General features: G+C 38.3%; 2 protein-coding genes across 6 annotated transcripts in view; one reads left to right on the top strand and one right to left on the bottom strand.

Moving 5' to 3' along the window:
• The window catches only part of FBXO8 (F-box protein 8), a 40003-nt gene extending 34171 nt beyond the window's left edge, over nt 1–5832 (bottom strand). Inside the window, exon 1 of one of the 2 annotated variants that reach the window (XM_006770731.2) lies at nt 5779–5832. The gene's annotated coding sequence lies outside the window, so the exon portion shown is untranslated. Of the gene's footprint in view, nt 1–5424; nt 5705–5778 lie in introns of those variants that run through there. The other variant, XM_015568458.1, reaches the window with a different exon arrangement.
• Nucleotides 5833–6108: 276 nt separating this feature from the next.
• Nucleotides 6109–23229, top strand: part of CEP44 (centrosomal protein 44kDa) — a 23333-nt gene continuing 6212 nt past the window's right edge. Inside the window, exons 1-7 of one of the 4 annotated variants that reach the window (XM_006770733.2) lie at nt 6110–6587; nt 7758–7866; nt 13824–13962; nt 18587–18734; nt 19956–20102; nt 20482–20604; nt 21666–21836. In XM_006770733.2, the coding sequence (XP_006770796.1) occupies nt 13874–13962; nt 18587–18734; nt 19956–20102; nt 20482–20604; nt 21666–21836 (678 nt within the window). In that variant the 5' untranslated portion in view covers nt 6110–6587; nt 7758–7866; nt 13824–13873. Of the gene's footprint in view, nt 6588–7757; nt 7867–13823; nt 13963–18586; nt 18735–19955; nt 20103–20481; nt 20605–21665; nt 21837–23229 lie in introns of all 4 variants that reach the window. The other 3 variants (XM_006770736.2, XM_006770732.2, XM_006770737.2) reach the window with 3 other exon arrangements.

The following is a 23229-nucleotide window of genomic DNA, read 5'->3' as shown; positions in this document are numbered from 1 at the left end:
GCTCCAATTATGCTATATAGTGTGTGACTGTAAATACTTCAAACAAGATTTCTGAGCTTCTATTTCCCATAAAAGAGGGGAATTCACTCCTATCTATTTTATAGGGTTGCTAATGAGCCTTAACTAACATACCATCTATAAAAGCCTCTTTTAATTGGGAAAGCTGTATGTAGATCCTACCTCACTTTCTTTTTTCCTAATGCAAACATCTGAGAAAAAGCTATACCTATTTTTTGGACACGATTTTGGATGTAGTTTTCTCTTTTTAAAAAAAGTTTTAGTCTAATCTAAACGAATTTGTTGCAAACAGCATAAAGGAACTTCCACAGCATAAAGGAAGACAGTATACATTAGATTAATTACCAACAACTATATCAGTTAGTTTTTAAGAACAATAACACTTTTCTATTGACTTCCAGTAGATGGCTGTATTTCTAAAAGGGATGGTGTTTTGGACTGACTGCATTTGTAATGCGTTGCGCCTTTTTTCAAAAGGGCAGAGCATCTACAAAAGAATAAGATAGAAATTATTTATTAATAGCGGTTGGAATATCTAATATAAAGCCTGTCTTTAAAATATTAAGCAGCTTTAGTCAAAACATGTCCTTGTGGCAGACATCAAATAAAGCACTCTTCTATAAGAAAAGGCTAACTGTACTAAGGCTTTTATTAAGTCCATGACACTAAGCATTCAAATGGCACATGCTGTGGAGACAACTATAAGTAATAAAGAATGGTTTATACCCTATGCAGGTAGAGAATACACAATGGCAGATGGGAAAAGTATAAAGAGGCTGAAGGTCTTAAAAAAGCATTCTGCTTTAAATACTCTTGTTTGAAGCAAAATGATTCCGTCTCTTCCTGAGCAAACAATGTTAAATTACTGGTTTGCAATGATTGACATGAAAAATCTCATTTAAATACTCATTATAAATGGTTAGTTTTCCTTGATATTTCTTAAGTGTCTACATAGTGGAATTTATAAATAAGAAATTTCCTACCTCAGAGATAGAGATCTAAAATATGTACCAAAAGAGTTATCTCTCAAATGCAATTTATATTAACATTTAAAGATCAAGGATGTTCACTTATTTGTATCTTTTTGACAATTTTCATTTTTTTCCTAGTAGAAAGAAGTAACAACTACACTTTCATTTTTAAAAATCTTTAAGTGATATTATGATATTACTCAATGGCATAGGAACATAGGAGATTCTGTGAGAAAGTATTTTCTATGTGACATTTAGAATCAATTTGGCAGCCCAGCATTTACTTCCCTACTTCCAAAAGAACAGACCACCAAAGTAGTTTAGAAAAGTCTGAGTAGAGAATTAAAAAAAAAAAAAAAAAAAGGAAAGGAAAGAAAAAACCTGATAACCAATCACACCTCTAAAATTGAAAGGCAACAACTGTAGAGAAATGAAGGAAGGGTCCGTCCACAAGGAGGTCTTTCTAAGGAGAAAAGGGAAATAGCTAAGTACTAAGAGGTCACAGGGTACATTAAACACATAAAAAAACCCAGTCATTAAATTTAAAGATCTGGTCCTGCAAGAGCAGTTTTTGTTCCTAAAAGGCATACCAGTTGTACTTGTTTTAATTCACAAAGATTTACAATATTACTTTGTTTTCTGGAGGTTTTTTCCTGTTCTTTAATTTGATTCTATAATGAGTGTTACCAAATGGCATCTAAACAAATGTAAAAATTAAGATGTGTCATTTAAACGTAACCCAAAAGCTGAGAACTGCGTGCCTATTTAATTTCTTCAGCTTTTTTTCCCCAAAAAATGTTCCACTGTCTGTTTTAACTTTTAAATAAATTTATCATACTTCTCACCAGCATTATTTTTAATTACACTGGTTCTTCCTTGACTACACTATTTACTCAACCCAATTATAATCAGCAGCTGTATATCCCAACTCACCTCCTCAGGACATACCACACTCCATGCTCACCAACCACAATGGCCATTCCTATGAGAGTTGTGGAATTAAATACAAAACAAAGACTATAACTCTTACTGAATTACTTTTATACAAACCAAACAATATATTAAATAAAATAAATATCAAAGGAAGCCCCAAATAGGAGGAAAATCAGAAATGAGATGAGAAACATCTAATAATAAAGATTCCAACACAAAACATGGTTTTGATTCAGGCTCCTTCTTTAACTAGTTGTGAGTACTGAGAAAGTCACTTAAATTTCAAAGTCTCAGTTTCCTCACCTGTACTACAAGGGTTTTGAACTTGGTGATCCCTAAGGTCTCTTTTAGCTATAAAATTCTATGATTCTATAAAAATAAAATGAGAAAACATTGTTTTAGAAGGTAAAATGCAGAGGTGATGGAGACAGATGCATATATGTGTGTTTGAGTGTATTTAACATCTGCCCTTCCCATCTCTCTTTTCCATGTTCATGACTTCTACAAATCACTATTCAGCAAGAGCCCAGGGGCTTGTTCTCCAAGCATGACTCATTTGCTAAAATCTTGCTCCTTCTTTCAATCAGTTTATGAAATCCTGTGCGACCTATTCTTGAAGAATATGCAAACTGCTGATTACAGAGCTAAACTCCCTAAATCTGCTGCTTAAATTTGAAACCACAAATATATTTTCTCATCTGTATATCATAAAAGTATTTGCCCCAAATATGATGTAATCTTACTCAAGTTAGGACATTTTAGTTTTAGTGTGGAATCTATGTCAATAAATTTGTCAGAATAACAAAATAATGAGAAAAAATAAAGAAATGGGGAACATAAATTTTTAGAAGTAGATGTATGATATAAAAGTTGTTTTAAAATTTTAAGTAAAATACTTCAATGAAAAAGTATCATGGGTTAGATGTATATTTCACAAACTTTCAATATTAATTTTTTAAAAATTTTTTATTGCTTAAAGTATTACAAAGAGTATTACATATGTCTCCTTTTGCCCCCCCCTTGACTTTCCCCCAGCCTCCCCTACTCCCCAGTGTCTTGTCAATATTAATTATTTTGATGCATTATTATAGGCCAACCAAAGCATTAGTCTGTTTCCAAATTTGAATGAAGATATAGAAAAACATAGTGTACAAAGCAGTTGGCTCATCAGTGAACTATAAAATCATAAATCTGAATGACTAATTTCAATGTACTATGATAAAAAAAGGTCATCTCTTGGCAATTCAATGTTTTAGTTTACACAAAGCACAACACACACACAAAACATTCCCTATTAAACTGATCATACATAATAAATTACAATTCATGTTTTAGCTTATCTAGAAGTTATTACCTTAAGATATTGTATGGGTGAAAGTACATCAACTGTGTTACTTTTGTAAGCATCTGTTTAAAATTTTGCAGCCATCTAAGGGCCCCAAACTCCTATAAGTGAAGTATGTTAACCTGATAGGGAGCCCCAATTGAAAAGCCAAATTTACAATCTGAGAATTGACACCATCAGGCTGGTATTAAGCCCCAGAGGGATAAGAGATAAACTCAATGCTTTACTTACAGATAAGGATTTACAACATCTTTCAAACTTGGAAGACGCATAGACATTTTTACAGTGGGTCACAGCCAAAACCGTGTCACAAGAAAACCTGGCCTATACCTTTAATTTCTGATAAACTTATATGGTTCCCTGACAAAAGCCATGCTGGTAAGGTACATCCAGGTAATGCTGGAAAAGGTGGTACCTGCCACCTAATAATGCTTAAAAACAGGCATACAGGATACAGTTCCACTCCAGGACATACCTCTCCCCCATCCCTTTTTGCTCTCACACCACCATAAAGACTGCCACTGATGTGCCTGCTTTCTACACAGGAAGGCTTCCCTCTACCTTGTCTTTCCTCCTTAAAAGCTAACGTTGCTCATGTTTGTTTGGATACAATTTCAGCCATATAAAATGGCAATGAGTAAGGAATACACAATCTCCAGCTGTGACATGCTCTGCTCACGGAGACCTTAAAAAACACAAGCATTCCTCAGACACACATCATCCCTCTGGCAGTTTCCCAAGCAAAATAATGAGCCTCTCTTCAAATAATTAGTAGGGGGGGGAAAGGAGACAAAAAAACAACAACAACAAAACAAAAACAAAAACACACACACCAAAACACTTTTCCATGAGAGATAAGGCTTGTGTAAGTTTGTTTATTTCTTTACAATCTGACATTCCTCCTTGTCTGACTGCATTTCTACTCAGTTATTCCTATTACCTCCTAAAATTTATCAGGCAGGGTATCTGTTAGACAGCCTCTAAGATGGCCCCCAAAGATCCTTGCATCCTGGGACTTAAGCCCTTGTGTAATCCTCTCCAGATAGATTTTGGGTTGGATTATTTACTCACTTCCAACAAACACCATGGCAGTAGTGATGGGGTAAACTTCTGAGATCAGGTTATAAAAGACTATAGAGAGCCTTTGGGACTCCGTTAGATTGAAGCCAGCTGCTATGTTGCCAGGCAGCCCTGTGGGGAAGCCCCTGTGGTGGAAAGCCAGGCCTGCCAATACAAGGCGAGAGCCCTGGGAAGTGGATCCTTCTCCCCGTCAGTGGCATCTCCAGGTGACATCTCAGCCCCCGTGTACAGCTTGACCACAACTGCATGAAAGACCATGAGTCAGAGGTGCTCTGCTGAGCGTTTCATGAATTTCTGACCCACAGAAACTTTGATATAATAAATCCTTGCTATTTCAAGCAGCTAAATTTGGGGGCAATTTGTTACTCAGCAAGGGGTAACTAAGGAAGGATCTAATCAGACAAACTGTCAAGTTAACTGGATAAAGACGGGAAGTTTCCTACTCAACCTGAAAAAATAGAAAAAACCCTGTATTCTTCATTCTCCTCAATTTTGCAAACCATTTCCTTAGGCGGGGGGATTAGGGGGCTTCTACCTCAGAAATAAGGTTACCAAACGCCAAACATTAAAAGAGGGAGAAGAAAAAAACTGAAATGGAAAACATAAATTAGCTCTACCTTGCAGTAGTAAACATCATGATATACTGATTTAGACAGAAACACCTGGGATCCTTTAAAATCTAAATTCCACTGGTTAAAACAAGCACAATTACTAAATTACTAAACCTAAACAGAACCTAAAAATAAAACAACGAAAACCTTCAATGGCTGAGGATTAGGAATCATTTATGCTACTCCATCCAATTAATAATATGTCATTGAGCATCCACCATATAAGAAACTAAAGCCCAATCACAGAGAATCAAACAAAAGAGGGCAAACGAAGAAGCTTTCAAATTTATAACCAAAATTTGATAACTGAGGCAACTGGCAATCTATCGTGACTTTAACTGTGTTTGCATTCATATTACTGAAAAGTATGTAAAGAACCGAAAACTGTGCTTATGCATCAAAAAAAGAAAAAAAAGAAAAGCCACAACAACAAAAAAAACACACACACAACGGAAACAAAACCTACTTTGCTCGAAAAGCAACAACACTTGGGTTAGAAAAGGACAATCATCGCCTCTTCTCGGCTTTATTTCAGGATGAAGTTGGGTCACTACGTCGGGTCCCAGGCTGACCTTAATGGCCTAGAAAACCCCAAGAACACCTATTCCCGCCTGCTGACACCGCCTTATTCCCCACTTTAATAAGCCGTCACCGCTGTCACTCAAGAAGCTTTGCACTGTCATTGGTCCCAAAGTCTTGCTGGTTGGCAAGTTTCTACTAACTAGCGAGCACCAGTTATCTTCATTTCCGAGGAGAAAAGTGGAGGGAGTGGAGGGGAAAAGAAGCAGGAGCCCTGAAATATCTAGGCTGACGCTGGTACCTGAGCGACCTGCGATCCCCACCGCCGCCGCGACGACTCGGCCTCTTGACGGGGGCTTTTAGCCGAACAGAAAAGAGCTCAGCCGGGAACTGGTGCCCAGGCCATTGGAGAAGCCGGTTCAGACGTTCCTGGTTCACGCCGGTGAGGGTGAGGGCGGCGAGATCCCCAGAAACAGCCCCGGCTTCCTCCAAACGGAGCGCACCTCCGGCTGCAGCAGCGAGGGCTGCCGACAGCCCGAGGTTTGACGTTTCCTATTGTTGCCGGAAGTGACGTGTGAGGTCTGAGGCTTAAAGCAAAAGCATTTTTATCTCCGTTGTGGACGATTCGTTACAGATTCCCTGTTTCTCACTTCGCCTCCCGAACCACTCCGAGCATCAAAACTGGGGACAGTTTCTCCTCTGAAAGCTGGGATCGGACTGGCTGTGGACAAGGCCCTCAGCAGAGTCAGCGTCCTCGGGGATCTGGACGAACGTGGTGTGGAATCTGCGGCGAGGAATCGTGGAGCGTGGGAAGCCTGCCGCTCCGAAGGTCGGGCCGCGCTGCGTGGCGGGCTCTGACCCGCTGTTGCAGATACAAACGGTCGGCGCGAGAAACGCGCCCCGCGCGAGGGTGCGGCTGCCCGTATTTGTTGCTGGCGGCTGGGCTGGTTGCATAGGAACCCCTCCACACCCCTCCCTTTCGGAGTCCGCTTCTTGGCTCCGCGGCTGCTGGGGGAGCCTCGAGGAGCTGGCGAGGCAGCCCCTTAGACTGGGCTGAGTTCTCCTCTCTCTGATGCCGGGGCCGAGGCCCCGAGTGTGAGCGATGACCAGGTCTGTCTTTTCGTCCTTTTAAATCTCGTGGCGGGAGGAGGGCCCCTAGACGTGCCTTGCCTGTAGTATACCCAACTGCTCACGTCCCTTCGTGACAGCGAAGAACCGTGGCAGCGCATCCTCTGGGATTCGGTTGTGATTTACGGTAGCGAAGGGATAGACCTCTCCCTCCTGTTGCAGCCTCTGAGCTGAGCTCCTCGGAAATATTATTGACTGGAAGGAAGAGAGATGAAAAGTAGTGCATGTGTTCCTTGCTGGCATGTCCCTGGGGTTTCAATATGTTTCCATGTTCCTAGGAGACTATTGATTTTTCCCTCGCTATGAAACAAAAAATCAATCTTGACGTTTTGATTCTGGAATTAGGTCTGTGTTAACCTGTTTTTCTAAAGTTGTCCAAACCTTTCAACAGTTTTATATGTGAACACGACAGTCTGAACTCTGTCTATACTTGTCCCTTACTTCCCTTGTTCCACACCCCCCCCCCCATTTTCTCAATGTTTTCTCTCCCAGCCCTTTCTCCGTCTCTCTTAGAACAGTGTTTCCCTAATATTTTTTTGTGAAAAGTTTTATAAACTTAAACTTTTCCTCTTTCTACTCCTCTATTTTTGATACACGGTTTTTAGATAATATCTAGCATTATGAGCAATGTCACAAACTTAAGTCATCAACCGCAATCGCTGTCGTCAGTGTAGTTGCTTCATTTTGATCAAAAATCCCTCTGAGTTTAATGGCATTCCATTGGGAGGCATCCTTGCATGACCCCCAACAGCCATGATCTCTCGCTCGATTGAAAATGGGGTTCGATTGGCAGAACTGACTTGCGGAGAGAGCTCTCTGGAGGAAGCCAGGAAGCAATATTGAGACCATCGTAATGGTTGGATCCATGCTACAAGCTGAGTAATATCTTCTTCTTTTACTTTCCTTTGATACGGGTTATAAAGTGTAAATGTTATTTTTTTAAAGTTATTTTTTGTCTCTGAAAGTATTATGTTAAAATGTGCATAAGTTCGAGATTGACTTTTTTAATATCTTAATTTTTAATCTTGTAGTAGACTCAGTAAAGCCTTTCATGAAACTATAGAGCAGTAACTATAATTTTTCTATGATTTCACGTTTTGTATCCCTTTATTTTTTTTTTCTATTCTTATCACGTATCTCCTTCACCTACAGATCCAAGCTGTACTTGTATCTTACTCTTCTTCAAAATATTGATTCCGCTGGTACTGAAGATGATGTGTTCCAGGGACATACTTTGTGGTCAGAAATTCCATTACCAGAGGTAGAAATAATGAGACATTGATATATGTTCCAGAACTACAGAGAAAGGAAAGATGGAATAGATACCATAAAGTGTTAAATGAAATGAAATGACCTGTACTAGAAAGATGGAATATGCAGGATTAAAGGAAGTCTGTGGGAAGAAATACAATGTATATTAAAGTTATGGAATGTCTGAGGGGAAAAGGTGCTCCAAGAAGAATTGTGTTAAAATAGATGTGTCTGGAACTTAACCTCAGACCTTCTATAATGGCCAATGATAATTACAGCCAGCTTAGTTCCCACCTCATCTTTTCCTGGAAAGTAAAGGCTGGTTGTGTTCATGAGAAGTCATCTCTCTTCTTCCATATATCTGTTGATCCCGAATCATCCTAAACGATGTTAAAAAAGATTTGCCTTTTCGGCCAGTATTTTGTACAATGTGATTTGAGGAGTACTTCCTTTCTTTTCTAGTTATCTCCCATTTGACAGTACCCGAAATTCCTCCTGCCTAAAAATGTAAATGCTTAGTTGAAGTAATTGATTGGCTGAAAAATAGTGACTAAAACACTCGCATGAGTGTATAAAAATATAGTCAATAACCTATTCTTTACCATATTGATAAAGGAGAGGAGACTTGGATCAGGAAGATACTGTGTTCCTAAAACAGAGAAAAGGTTCAGAATGGGATGCCTAGGAGCTTAAACTAGAAAGCTTACTAAATTTAGGATTTTGCACATTGTTAGCCTTATTGCCTCTAGTTAGAAGGTGTGTAGAGAGATGATTTGTATCCTGGGTAACTGCTGGGAGGTTGACTGGGGGAAAGATCATGCTAACTCTACTTCCCCTGATTTATGAATTGTTCTGTTTTAATTTTAATGTCAATGGCTTCACTTTAAAGAAGCTTCATTCCCGAAGATTCATTACTCAAGGTATTGTTATATGTTACTAGAGGCCCAGTGCACGAATTCATACACAGGTGGGGTCCGTTGGCTTGGCCAGCGGTCAGGATGATCAGGGCCACAGAAGGTTTGTCTGGCTGTGGGGAGGGGCTGGGGAAGGTTGTCCTGCTGCCGGATCTGGGCCATTAGGGCCAGCTGGCCAGGGGGAGGGACCACGGGAGGTTGGCTGTGGGAGCACACTGACCACCAGGGGGCAGCTCCTGAATTTAGCATCTGCACCCTTCTGGTCAGTGCGCGTCATAGCAGCCAGTCAACCGGTGGTTTGGTCATTCGGTCACTTAGACTTTTATATAGATTTTCCTTCTATGAAGTGTCCATGTACAGTTACAAGTAGATATTTTTAAGTGTTATTGTGTTTTGCCTTACTGGTTGACTAGACTTATATATCTCTTTCATCTCTTTCTAGCAAAGGTTCTTAACTATTTATAAAAATGTATTTATTTATTTTATGACCTCCTTAGGGAATAACCTTTTCTTTGGAGAATCTAACAAAAGCCCTACCACATCAGTCATTTAAAAATATAATCCTATGGTATTATTTCTTTGGGGTTTTTAAAAAGTGAACCATTTTATATAAAATGTCAAATATTTTTCATGTGGCCCTAACCGGTTTGGCTCTGTGGATAGAGTGTCGGCTTGCGGACTCAAGGGTCCCAGGTTCGGTTCCAGTCAAGGGCATGTACCTTGGTTGCAGGCACATCCCCAGTGGGGAGTGTGCAGGAGGCAGCTGATCAATGTTTCTCTCTCATTGATGTTTCTAACTCTCTATCTCTCTCCCTTCCTCTCTGTAGAAAATCAAAAATATATTTAAAAAAATATTTTTCATTTTGCTGCACAAACATATAGTGCATGTGTTCCATATTCTGTTATGTAAATTTTTTGAATTAGTATTTCTGTCTCATAGGCCTTATGTATACCATCTTTAGCAGATATTGCCAAGTAGTACTAATAAACTCTTGCACAGAATTCTGTAGATTTCAGATTTCTTTATTTACTTTGTAATTTCTTAATAATTAATTTGATTGAGTATCCTTTCACATGTTCACCCTTCTGTCAAATTCCTGACCAGGTCTCTTTCCTATTTTTCTATTGAGTTACCATTTTTTTCTTATTATTTTGTAGGAATTTCTTTACATATTCTAGACATGATTCTTTTTGTTGGTTACATATATGATAGCATCATCTCCCACTCAATGGCTTGTCTTTCTACTCTTTTAAAGGTGTCTTTTGATGAACAGAAGTTACTAATTTTAATGTGTTTCATTTTATCATAAGGTAAGAAATTCTTCTGCACCTGAAGTTCATAAAGATTATTCTCTTCTGTGATCTCCAGAAAATGTGGTCATCTTATATTTTATATTTAGATTTTCAACAAACCTGAAATTAATTTGTGAAGGATGTGAGGTACCCTTTACATCAGGGGTTCAAGTTTTATTTATTCCATCTGGATATTCAGTTGACAAAGTATCATTTATGGGTAAAGACCATCCTTTCTCCAGGGCTACTCAGCATCAAGTTTGTCATAAATTTAGTGTCAGTGGTCGGTTTCTGGACTGTATTCTGTTCCATTGTTCTATTTGTACATCTTTTCACTTATTCCAAATTTCACTTTATACTGAATCTTGATATCTAGTCATTAAGTCTTCCAAATTTAACTTGATAGTTATTCTTTTCTTTTGCATTGCTATATATATTTTAGATCTATGAATAATGTCCACTAATGAAAAACTGCAGGTATTTTTTGGGGGGAGGGTGCGGGAATGCATTAAATCTATGGATCAATATATATTGAGTCTTCCAATCCTTTTTTTTTTTTAAATATATTTTATTGATTTTTACAGAGAGGAAGGGAGAGAGATAGAGAGTTAGAAACATCGATGAGAGAGAAACATCGATCAGCTGCCTCCTGCAAAGTCCCCACTGGGGATGTGCCCTCAACCAAGGTACATGCCCTTGACCAGAATCGAACCTGGGACTCTTCTGTCTGCAAGCCGATGCTCTAACCACTGAGCCAATCCAATTAAGGCCGAGTCTTCCAATCCTTGACCAATGTGTATATCTCTTCTATTTAGGGCTACTTTAATATATCTCACTAGAGTTCTATGACTTATTTGTTTTGAGGTCTTACATATATTTTCCAGATTTATTCACATGTTTATGATTATTTATTGAGGCTATAGTGAGTTATTTATACATACATAATTTTCAAACATCTCTTAATTATTTGGGGAATACAGGGAAATACAATTGGCCTTCTATCCAGCAACCTTGTTAAATTCACTTATTTCTTTTTATTTTTTTTCATATACAGTTATGTGGTCTGTGAAGAGTGACATTTTTATTTCTTCCTTTTCAGTCTTCATTCCTTTTACTTCTTTTTCTTGCACTTTTGTACTGTCTACCACCTTTAGTACAATGTTGAATAGAAATGATGAGGTAAGGTAAGCTTGCCTCATTCCCAATCTCAGGAAGCAAGTTTTCAGTATTTCACTATTTTGATGTATGATGTTTACAAGAGATTTCTGTAGATGATCTTTATCAAATGCAGTTAGTTCTATTTCTAATGTCATAAGAATTATGAAATAAATGGGTGTTGAATTTTAGCAAATGCCTGTTGTGCATGTATTAAAATTATAAGATTTTTCCTTTATTTGTTAATGTATTGAATTATACTGATTGATTTTTTTTTTTAATACCTTGGACTAGAGGCCTTTTTCAGGAAGATTCCTGCAAGAATAGGGCTTCCTGAGACTGGAGCAAAGCAGAGAAGGGAGCAAAGTCCACCGAGGCGGGCTTCACTCCCTTCTCTGCCGCCTCGGCTCCCTCCCGTGTCCGCTGCCTCAGCTCCGCCCTCGTCTCTGCTATCTCCGATCCATTCCCTTCTCCGCCGCTTGGCTCCCTTCTGCAGTGCTTGGCTTCCTTCTACACTGTCTTCAGTCTTCGCTGGGTGCCTGTGTATGCAAATTAACTGCCATCTTTGTTGGGTTAATTTGCATACTCTTCTGATTGGCCTGTGGGCATAGCGAAGGTACAGTCAATTAGCATTTTTGTCTTTTATTAGATAATAATTTCATACTACTTTATTAATTTCATTGTTCAAAGTGTGTTAACTTTGAACATTGGGAGCTATTTCATTTGGCTCCTGTGCCCTTTTGATGTACCCCCATCAATGTTGGATTGGTTTGTTTGTTTTGTGTGTAGTTTTTACTTTCTGGAACTACATAATGCTTCAGGTTCATTTTGCATATTTCCTGCCCCAGTTCTACAATTGGTCTTTTCTCCAGGGAGCCCAGCTTTCTTTTATTGGAGAATAGCATTACACACCAAGATCTGGATGCCATGTGTGCTCTTTGCTACTGGGGTGTCATTGCTTTTAGTCACTTTCAGCTGGCAGAGAGTGGAAATAGATGTGCATATACTAAGCTGTCTATATCTACATATCTATAAATATTTCAATATGCAACTATCTGTATCTATATTAAGCTAAACATAAATTCATACTAATGTCTCTAACTAATCCATTAGGCATGGCTTATTCTTGTCTCCTCCCCTTGCTTATCAGTAAATTCTCACTCCAGCATTGAGAAAGCGTAGCTGCTACTATTCAATCATCCACTTACTTAATTGTTTAATTCAAGTATCAGAATTAATTCACATACACACACACACACACACACACACACACATATATATACACATTAGGTAAGATACACACACACACACACATATATGTGTATGTGTATATATGTGTGTGTGTGTGTGTGTATCTTACCTAATAATAGATAAACATGTAAATTGACTGTACCTTCACTACACTAACCAGCCAATCAGGAGAGTATACAAATTAACCCAACAAAGATAGCAGTTAATTTGCATACTTAGGCTCCAAGTGGCAGAGTAAAGCCTGACAGCCCCGGGGCCAGAGCAGCGAAGCCGGATGGCTCTGGGGCTGCCTCCGGCCGGAACCCGGCCAGAGTGAAGGCTTGGGTCCCGGGTGCCAGAGGCAAACCAGTGCCAGCAGCCAAGGGAAGGGAAGGCCTATTGCACGAATCTCTTCGTGCAACAAGCCTCTAGTATGTATGTGTATGTATATATATGTACACACACACACACACACACATACACACATACACACATACACACACAAACATGAAACAAGCTAGAGGACAGTTAAACCCAGGGGCACAGACAGCTAGTTGCCCAGTTGAGCAAGTTATGTGTCAGAGACAGGAAGGGAAGTGAAAAACCAGTATTTAGCAGCTACTTATATATAAACTTTCATATAATCATCCTTGTTTCAGTACTCCTTGGCCTTACCCCTTGCAGAACTGTAAGGGTCCCCTCATTTCTGAACCTATATTGCTGCTGTTGGTTTTCTCCTAAATAGATGGGATTGGCCAGTCTGTGCTCTGCTAGGTTGGCTGTTACTCATCCATCTGCTTTCCATATTCCAAAATTTTGTTGATAACTCTTCTGTTATGGAATCCCTATAGTTCTTTTTGCCCTGGTGAGGATATGTGGTTTTTAATCACTTGTTTTTTTAACTGAAGCATCTTATTGGCAACTGGGTGAGGTCAGAGCTCTGGGAATTATGACTAAATCTGTGCTTATTCTGTCTCCATTTTTTACTGATTTTTTTTTAATGTACCCTTCATAAGCATCCAAAATAGTCTCTGATGTAGACTATTTCAGATTGATGTGTCTTCTCAAATGGTACTTTGTTGTTCAAAATAAAGTATTTGGGAGAGTATCATATTTGAGACACATTTCAAGAACGTGAATATAAAGCAAACTTTTTTTTATAAGGAAAAAATATTGGGGGGAAAGCATACCTATATTCAGGAATATGAGATAAATACTAGGCAATACTAGACCAGTAGAGAAGATAAGTTAGGGGAGAAATAGCTAAGCCAAGGTAAGTATGGAGATGTGAACAAAATAGGATATGTGAACAAAATAGAATAGAGAAGCTTCAAAAATACACAGACTTAATTGTTTTATAAATTTTTACTTTTAGGTGAAATATTAGATTATTTCAAAATCTGGAGCTGAATGTAATGTTAAATAATGGCAACAGGCGACTTGAAGAGAAGCTTACGGAACCTAGAACAAATGCTTCGCTCACTAAATTATCCTCAAGAAGTGGATTGTGTAGGGTAAGCTAGTGTATAAAGCGTATTTGTAGTCTCTTGGTAATGATTTGATATAATTGACATGGGGGAGAATCTAAATAAAGACACCGATTTTATCTGGGCACTTTAATAAATTTCCTAGAAATGATTAAAATATTCTAGAAAGCAGGGAATTACAGGAGTTTATTTCTAAGCATGAATTTTAAAGTCTAACTTGAGATTTAAATCACCTTTTAGAAGTAGAAGCAAAGCCTTTGCTGGGTTGCCTCAGTGAGTAGAGTGCCGGCCTGCAGACTGAAGGGTTGTGGGTTTGATTCTGGTCAAGGGCATATGCCTGGGGTGCAGGCTCTATCCCCAGTGCAGGGTGTGCAGGAGGCAGCTAGCTGATCAATGATTTTCTCTCATCATTGATGTTTTTCTCTCTCCCTCTTCCTTCCTCTCTGAAATCAATAAAAATATATTTTGAGTCCTAGCTGGTTTGGTTTGGTGGATAGAGCCTCAGCCTGCAGACTGAAGGGCTCCGGGTTCGATTCTGGTCAGTCTCCAGTCGGGCATGCGGGAGTCAGCCAGTCAATGGTTCTCTTTTATCATTGATTTTTCTATCTCTCTCTCCCTCTTCCTAATTTTCTGAAATTAATAAAAATATATTTAAATATATTTTTTTGAAAAAAAAAAGAAGTAGCAGCAAAATATACATTCATATATGGTATGGTCTCTGTACAACTTTTAAACTCGTAGAAATGTAATGAATTCATTAGTTATACGACTTACCACCCTCTCACATCTAGTTGGATAGTATTTCTTTATTATTTGGAAGATTCTACTTAATAGATTTCTTATGACCACTTATACCTTGCCTGAAGATTATTAGCTAATTCATATAACAGACCCCACATTTGGACATTTTACATTAGTTTTCACTTTCCCAATATGACTGACTTGCTTTTGTAGGTTGTAGCAAAGCAACATACATTTCTTCTCTATTCATGCCAATCTAATACGGTATTCTTGTCACCCTCTATCCCCAATACAGTGATGGCGAACCTTTTGAGCATGGCATGTCAGCATTTTGAAAAACCCTAACTTAACTCTGGTGCCGTGTCACATATACAAATTTTTTGATATTTGCAACCATAGTAAAACAAAGATGTATATTTTTGATATTTATTTTATGTATTTAAATGCCTTTTAACAAAGAAAACTCAACCAAAAAAAATGGGTTTGCGTGTCACCTCTGACACGCATGTCATAGGTTCGCCATCACTGCCCTAATACATCTATTCTTACCTGGGATATTCATTGATATTTCCCCTTCTGGGAAGTAAGTTGATATCTAGTACTTAGTTTTTGTAGAAAATACTTTTTGTTGGAGTTTAGGGAGAGAGAGAGAGAGAGAGAGAGGGAGGAAGGGAGGGAGAGAGAAAGAGAAGCATCAATGTGAGAGGAAAACATCGAGAATGTGCTTTTTGCACACTCCCTACTGGGTATTGAGCCTGCAGTGTGGGCTTGTGCCCTGTCTATTAATTGAACAGGCAGCCTTTGGGTGCATGGGACAATGCCCTACCAACTGAGCTACACCAGGCAGGGCTAGTACTTAGTTTTGTTCATTGTAGTATCCCCTTGTCTAGAATGATGCCTAGCACATATTAGAAGCTAATTAAACATTTATTCAATGAGTGTCAAGGGACAACTCCAGATTAGCTACATTGTCAAGTGGTAGAGTGAGTCTTGGCTAAACCAACTACTAAGTAGAATTCTGGAGTAATGGGCTTTATATATAAAAATAGAAGTTCTGAATGTATACTAAGGAGAGTTAACACTAAGAAATGGCTGCAAATGAAAGGAGAGTAAGGAGAACAAGGAGAAAGTTGAGCTCTAGTGACTATTGTCACAGGTATTATATATGAGAAACAGAAGATATTCCATAGTATGTTTCCATAGCATATAACAATAGGTTGGTTAATCAAAAGAGGGAAATCTCTACTGTCTGGTCTTGCCGGGACTTAACCAGTTTGAATAGCCATGTTTTCTTCTTACCACCTTAATCAACATTTTTTAAAATTTATTTTAATATATTTTTATTAATTTCAGAGAAGAAGGGAGAGAGAGAAACATCAGTGATGAGAGAGAATCATTGATTGGCTGCTCCTGCATGCCCCTACTGGGGATCAAGCCCCCAACCCAGGCATATGCCCTTGACTGGAATTGAACCTGGGACCCTTCAGTCCGCAGGCCGACACTCCATCCACTGAGCCAAACTGCTAGGACTACCATCAACATTTTAAAGACATTTGTATGGGAATAATTTTAAAAGATACTGATTATGTTCCTTTCTTCTGAGTACACTGCTTAAACATTTGATTTTCTTATTGACCCGAGTGTCATTAAAAACAATCATTTTTTAGATTATCTACAATAATAAAAGCCTAAGCAACCGTTGTAACCGAACTGACGACCAAACAGGCTCCATGGGGCGACTAGGCCGGCTGGGGGGTTAGTGAGGGGCAACCAAACAACCGAACAGTAGGCTGCATGGGGCAACCAGGCCTAGAAAGAGGGCAGTTGTGGGTGACCAGGCTGGCGGGGGTGGGCAGTGAGGGGCGACCAAACGACTGAGCAGCAGGCTGCATGGGGCCACCAGGCCAGCAGGGCGGGGCAGCATGGTGCAACCAAATGACTGAGCAGCAGGCTGTGTGGGGTGACCAGGCTGGCAGGGGGGTTAATGAGGGGTGGCCAAATGACCAAACAGCAGGCTGTGTGGGGCGACCAGACTGGTTGCAGCAGGGGGGGCAGTAAGGGGCGATCAGGCAGGCAGGCAGGTGAGCAGTTAGGAGCCAGTGGTCCCGGATTGTGAGAGTGCTGTCCGACTGTCAGTTTAGATCCGATCCCTGACTGGCAGTCGGACATCCCCTGAGGGGTCCGAGATTGGAGGGGTTGCAGGCTGGGCTGAGGGGACCCCCCCTCCCTCCTGTGCACAGATTTCATGCACTGGGCCTCTAGTTTCATAATATAGTAATATTGGCAAGGTCTGTTGAGATAGGCAATGCTACTCGTTGCTGCTTCAGATTACCACCCTCACATACACGCACAGCCCCAGATACATGTATTTTGATTCTTTCTACTTTTTCCCATTTTAAAATTTTTTCTTGTGATTTGCTGTTTTTTTGTTTTGGTGTGCCAGTTTATAATACCTGTTCTTCTTACTGTTTCTAATCAAAGTTCTTAGACAATAGATAACCAGGATTTTTGAGGTTGTTTTATATGAGATGTTAAATGCAGATCTGGCTGTCTTCTATTCATAACATGCATAAAATGGGACAGATTTTGCTGTTCAAAAGCATTTTTTTGTGTATGTCTTTTTTAAACTGTTGTACAGGTAAAAAAGGTTGCCAGAGCAGTTTTCTCATGAGTAAAATATTATTGTACCCATAAATATAAAAGAGAAACAATTTATATTTGTCCTGAAAAATTGTAATGCTATCATCATATACTTGCTCTCTGCCTTATTAAAAATATTGGGGTGGGAATAGGGGGGATTTATGTATCTCTTGAATCTTGTGGAAAACAAATGTTTTACAGAAGTGCATTATTACTTCAATTGAACAAATATAACTGAGTAATTGAACTGCCTCTCCTGTGCTTTGTTGTGGGAGAATCTGTGAAATTACTTCACATGGAGAAAATGAGATTCGTATGTGTAGACAATTAGGCAAGAGTACAAGACAGGCAATGAGGCATCAGATACTGAATAGCCAGGGAATCATTCTGCGGGAGAGAAATACGGATCGGAACGTTGAGGATGGCTTCATGGAAAGCTCTGTGTCTAACAAATGATTTATGGAGGATGAATAATAGGCAGAGAAAAGTGGGATACCTCTCTAGACTGGAGGAATTAGCATAAACTAATAAGGTACAGATTTCAAAGGGGCCTAATACAAGGGGAAGATACTGATCAGACTAGTGACAGTATCCCAACCCTGTTTTCCTCATCTATAACTTAAACTTTCCTCTTAGAATTGCATTTCCTGCATTTTATACTTAAGTTTTGGTAGATTGTGTTTGTATTCACTTTACCTCTATATTCTTTTGAGATCTCTCTTTTTTCTTTCATCCACTGATTTTTCAGGAGTGTGTTGTTTAATATGAACATATTTGTGAATTTTCCAGCTTTCTTGAAACTAAAACTGATTTCTAGCTTCATAATTGTGGCTAGATAAGTACTTGATGAGATTGCTTCTCAAAGTTTGAGACTAATTTTCTGACCTAACATATTCATAATATTTTACCTTTGCAGTTTGTGGTAAAAAGCATATGAGGTAAGGTAAGATAACAAGTGCTTGCAAGAGCATACAGTGTACTTGAGCTCTGTAAGATGGTACATTTGTTTTATTAAGACCAAATGTACTAGATTTTCTATTGGTATTAAAGAGCTATTATAATTGTTTGAGCAAATGAGTAATATAATTTCATAGTAATTCGGCTAGACTAATTTAGTGTTGGGGATAGACTATGAAGGGTCTTGTGCATCACTTTATTATGGCTATAGTATTATTATAAATTATTGACAATAATTCTTATATTGCCCCGATTTTCCAGCTTTGTGGAATTATGCTCATTAAAAATCTTTTTCTTTTTTTCCCCCCAACAGTTTGATTAAGGGAGATTTAGCAGCATCTTTGCCCATCATCAGCTATTCTCTTACCTCATATTCCCCTTATGTAGCAGAACTTCTGATGGAATCCAATGTAGAGCTCATAGCGAAGAATGACTTGCGCTTTATAGATACCGTCTATAAGGTATGTTCGAGTTTATGAAATAATTGTTTCAGAAGTCATCAGTGGTTTTTTCATATTAATGTTTTTATAATAATTTCTTAAATATATGCAGCATGTATAGTTGACAGTATTTTCATATGCATTTACCACATTTAAATATAATCCGTATTGCAATCAAGATATAATTGAAGTTTGCTTTATGTTTCATACTCTATTAAATATGACAACTGGTAAACGTTTGTCATTGGTATCATTTGCCATTTTTACAACAAATTTTAGTAAAATTTGGTATGCTGGCAGAATTTAGAGAGAAATGTGGTTTTATTGAGTAAAGTTTGTGATATATAGAATTATGAGTTAATTTAGTTGTTTGTAGAGCTTTGACTGAGATTTTATGTGCCTTGTCGTCTAGGACCATGTCTTATATCTACCCTAGTATTTACACTTGTATTATGTATTATGCACTTAATCTCATACTTAGTTTTTTAAAAACCCTCTTATAATCATTAATTTTTGCTCAAGTACTCTAGTTTTCTTAAGCTTTTTTAGAAAAGGTAAAACCCATTTATCAAATCAAATTTTTTCTTTTTTAAGTAATAAGTTGCATTTGATAAAATAGGAGCTTTTATGTGTAGTCTCTGTTTAATCGTCCCTGCCTGCAACCCAGGTACATGCCCTTGACCGGAATCGAACCTGGGACCTTTCAGTCCGCAGGCCGACGCTCTATCCACTGAGCTAAACCGGTTTCGGCAATCGTCCCTTTCTTTATCTTTCACCCAGAAAACTTCTGTGGAAACCTAAGAGGAAGCCTAAGAGGCACTTCCAAGAAATCTTAGGGTTCAAGAGTAGGTTTTGGAAATTACTGGTTTGGTCTGTTTCTCTCATTTTACAAATGAGAAGTTGAAACTCAGAGGCCTACTGACTTGTCTAAAAAATCATATAGTGGAAGAAGTATAAACACATAAAACTATGGTTTCCTGACTTATCTGGTATGGAGTGAGCTAAGGAGTATTTCTAGTGCCTATTAGGATCATTGGGTTTATTTTTCCGTCTCTCTGGACAGCCATCTATTTTTGGTACATCCCTCACTACCTGTTTTTACCTAGATACCTCTGCTACCTGGTCATAATTCTCTTTATACCTTTTAAATAAAAGGCTACCCTAACCAGGTGGCCATTTATTATTTTAGATTTTTGAAAGAGATTGTTCCCAGTATTTTGTTGATCTATTCTCTCTTCATAGCTTCTTCGTGATCAATTTAATTATAAACCAATCTTGACGAAAAAGCAGTTTCTCCAATGTGGATTTGCAGAATGGAAAATCCAAATTATTTGTGATATTTTGAATTGTGTGATGAAAAAGCACAAAGAGTTGAGTGGTCTTGATAAGGTAATTTTATTATAGATTTTAACTTAGGCTGAGTGGCGAGTATTTCAATGTATAAAATCAATACCCTAGACAGCAAATTAATACATAGCATAATTACTGCATTATTTAAGATTTGTGTAACCTTGTAATACCTAGTGTTTGCTTTAAATACTAGTCACTTGTGTTTGCACATTTGCAACTTGGAGCTACTGGTCCTAAACTAACAGTTAAAGCAGTACATTTTCATCACTTCTTAAGTTTTCAAAATATATGGCATTTAGACTCATTATTTGACAGTCATATTTTATATATAAAGTTTAAATGATAATAGAATTTAAATATACTAGTACATCATGTTTTTACACAAACCTTTTTACATCTTAATACTTTTTTTTTTTAGACTTCCTCACTACAAAGAAAGAAAGTCAATTTTGTTAAGTCAGAACCTTGTTCAAGCAGCGAGAAGTCATCTGCAGAATCTGTTGGCGTTGATATCACTGGCAGGTTCATGGCTTCAGGAAAGGTTGGAAAATACAGCTACCTAACTAACTAATCCAGTGTACAAGCTCACTTTTCTAGCTAGCAGCTGGTTAAAACATTCTAGTTAGGTATTATACCATAAGGATTTGTTAGCAATGCATATCATGTTATCTGGGGAATATTCCAAAGGAAGAGGGTAGAAGTATAGAATGGAACAAGCTTTCTCTTTATATTTCTAATTCTTATTTCTGCCTTGTTTCCTAGATAGAATAGCAATGATTTAGGAAGGTTATATTATGTGCTCATGAATAGTTACTCCTAATTATGTATATAGTCTTCCTATAACAACATGGGAACATAAATAGAGCATGCCATTATAAGTTATGTGGTTTCATTAATCTGTGTTCATATTTCTCTATCAGGATTGTGAAGAATCCAATGATTGGTAGTTCCTAAACCCATACTCTGGTTTGGGGTAGTGTTTTGAATATCTTCTCTTTGTTGATAGGTAGCTTCCCTGCCCTTATCTGTTCAGCATCTGTGGCTGAATAAGTCCTTACTCTCAGGACTTTCCCTTTGTTGTTATTTAGTTTGAAACATTAGCTAAATGTCTGATATTTTATGGTTTGTTTAATTTTTAATAAATTGTGACATCTTATTCACAGAGTCAGTTCTTGATTATTTACGTGAATTATGTGGTAACCTATTTTATGATGAAATTGTTTTTAAAGTAACTTTCAAATACTTACAAAAGTACTCATTCCCAGTTTCAGCAATTTATTAACTCTTTGCTCATCTTGTTTCATCTTTATTATAACCAGTTTTCCCAACATCTTTCTCCAAAATTTGAAACAGTTTGAAACAAAAGCTGACATCGTTGAAGAAATATTTCAATATTCTAATATTTAAGAATGCTTTAAAATATCATAACCACAATTTCATCACCACTCATAAAATAATAGCTTAATTAATGTTTTATGTACACATTATATGTGGTAATTTAAGCTTTTATAAATCTGAGAGGGAAGATAAGATGTTCTTTTGCGAAGTGGCTGTGTGTGAGGGAAACACTGAAGCAGCTCTGACATAGCTTTCTCTGGGCAGAAGAAAGCTGTGGTGATCCGTCACCTCTACAATGAAGATGGTGTGAGCATTTCTGACAGTACATTAAGTACAATGACAGATGTGAGTGAAGCATGTGCTGTGAGTGACTTAAAGGATACTGAAATAAAGACTCCTGAAGAAAAGATCCCTGAAATCAAGTCTGAGCAACAAGTAAGAATTTGGGATGTTTTTAGCAGATGCCAATATTTCTTATTCCGATGTATATGATTACTTCAGTGCCTAACTTTGGAATATCTCTGGCCTTTTGAATTATTAATCATGGCACATTATCCTTGTTACCATTCTTAAGAATCAGTAAGACTTACTGAATTTAACTTGGCATATTATTTACTGCTTATGTTTAGGTGTTATGGGTAATGCAGAGATGATGAAGACATGGTACATCTCTTCAAGGAATTTAGTTTAATGAGATCAAGAGATATACTGCTTTGTACGATGAAGATTCTCTATCGCCTATTCCCTATATTTTTTAAAAATATATATTTTATTGATTTTTTACAGAGAGGAAGGGAGAGAGATAGAGAGTCAGAAACATCGATGAGAGAGAAACATCGATCAGCCGCCTCCTGCATATCCCCCACCGGGGATGTGCCTGCAACACAGGTACATGCCCTTGACCGGAATCGAACCTGGGACCTTTCAGTCCGCAGGCGGACGCTCTATCCACTGAGCCAAACCAGTTTCGGCCTATTCCCTATATTGATGAATGGAAAAAACTGGTGCACTACTGCTTTTTCATTTTCTGTTTTGGGCCCTTCATGTCTTTTTCTCTTTTCTCTAAAAGTACCTTTTCTATTATAGTATTGCCACAGATCCTAGTATAGTGACTAATCTCTACTGCTTCTGCTAAAACTCTTTTTTCTGTCTTCTGTGTCTTGTGACATCTCTACATCTGTATACAGTTGGCATTAATAAAACTGCCAGATGGCCATTAGGCTTATTTCCCATAGCAAACTAAACAGTTTCAATGCACTGCCATTTCTTGGTCATTTCCTCTTAGCTTTGTGCTGGGTGCTAAGTGTTGTTACAAGAAGCTTGGTAGTGACAGTTATATTGTACTACCCATTGTTGTTCAAAAGAGCCTTATGAAAAGTAACTTATTTAATCCTCACAAGAACCATATGAAGTGGGAACTTTTTTTAAATAAGTAAATTGAAGCATCAAGGTCATACATGTTAGACTATCCAAGTAGTCTGCCTCCAGAGGTAACAGTCTTCAATCTCAAGCTCTATTGCCTTAACTCTCAAGCTCTATTATAACTATTGAAATAACACAATGGGCCCAGCCAGCATGGCTCAGTGGTTGAGCATCAGCCTATGAATCAGGAGGTCAAGGTTTGAGTCTCAGTCAAGGCACATGTCTGGGTTGTGGGCTCCATCTCCAGTAGGGAGTGTACAGGAGGCAGCCAATCAATGATTCTCTCTCATCATTGACTAGAGGCCCGGTGCACAAAAATTTCTGTACTTGGGGGGGCGCTGGCCTGCCCCATTTGGGGTGGGGGGGGCCGATTGGGCATGGGGCTGGCCAGGGGGAGGGGCCATGG

This window comes from Myotis davidii, unplaced genomic scaffold, assembly GCF_000327345.1.
Source record: "Myotis davidii unplaced genomic scaffold, ASM32734v1 scaffold404, whole genome shotgun sequence".
NCBI lineage: Eukaryota > Metazoa > Chordata > Mammalia > Chiroptera > Vespertilionidae > Myotis > Myotis davidii.
Note: the sequence above shows the minus strand (reverse complement) of the source record. Positions and strands in the feature narration are given on the sequence as shown.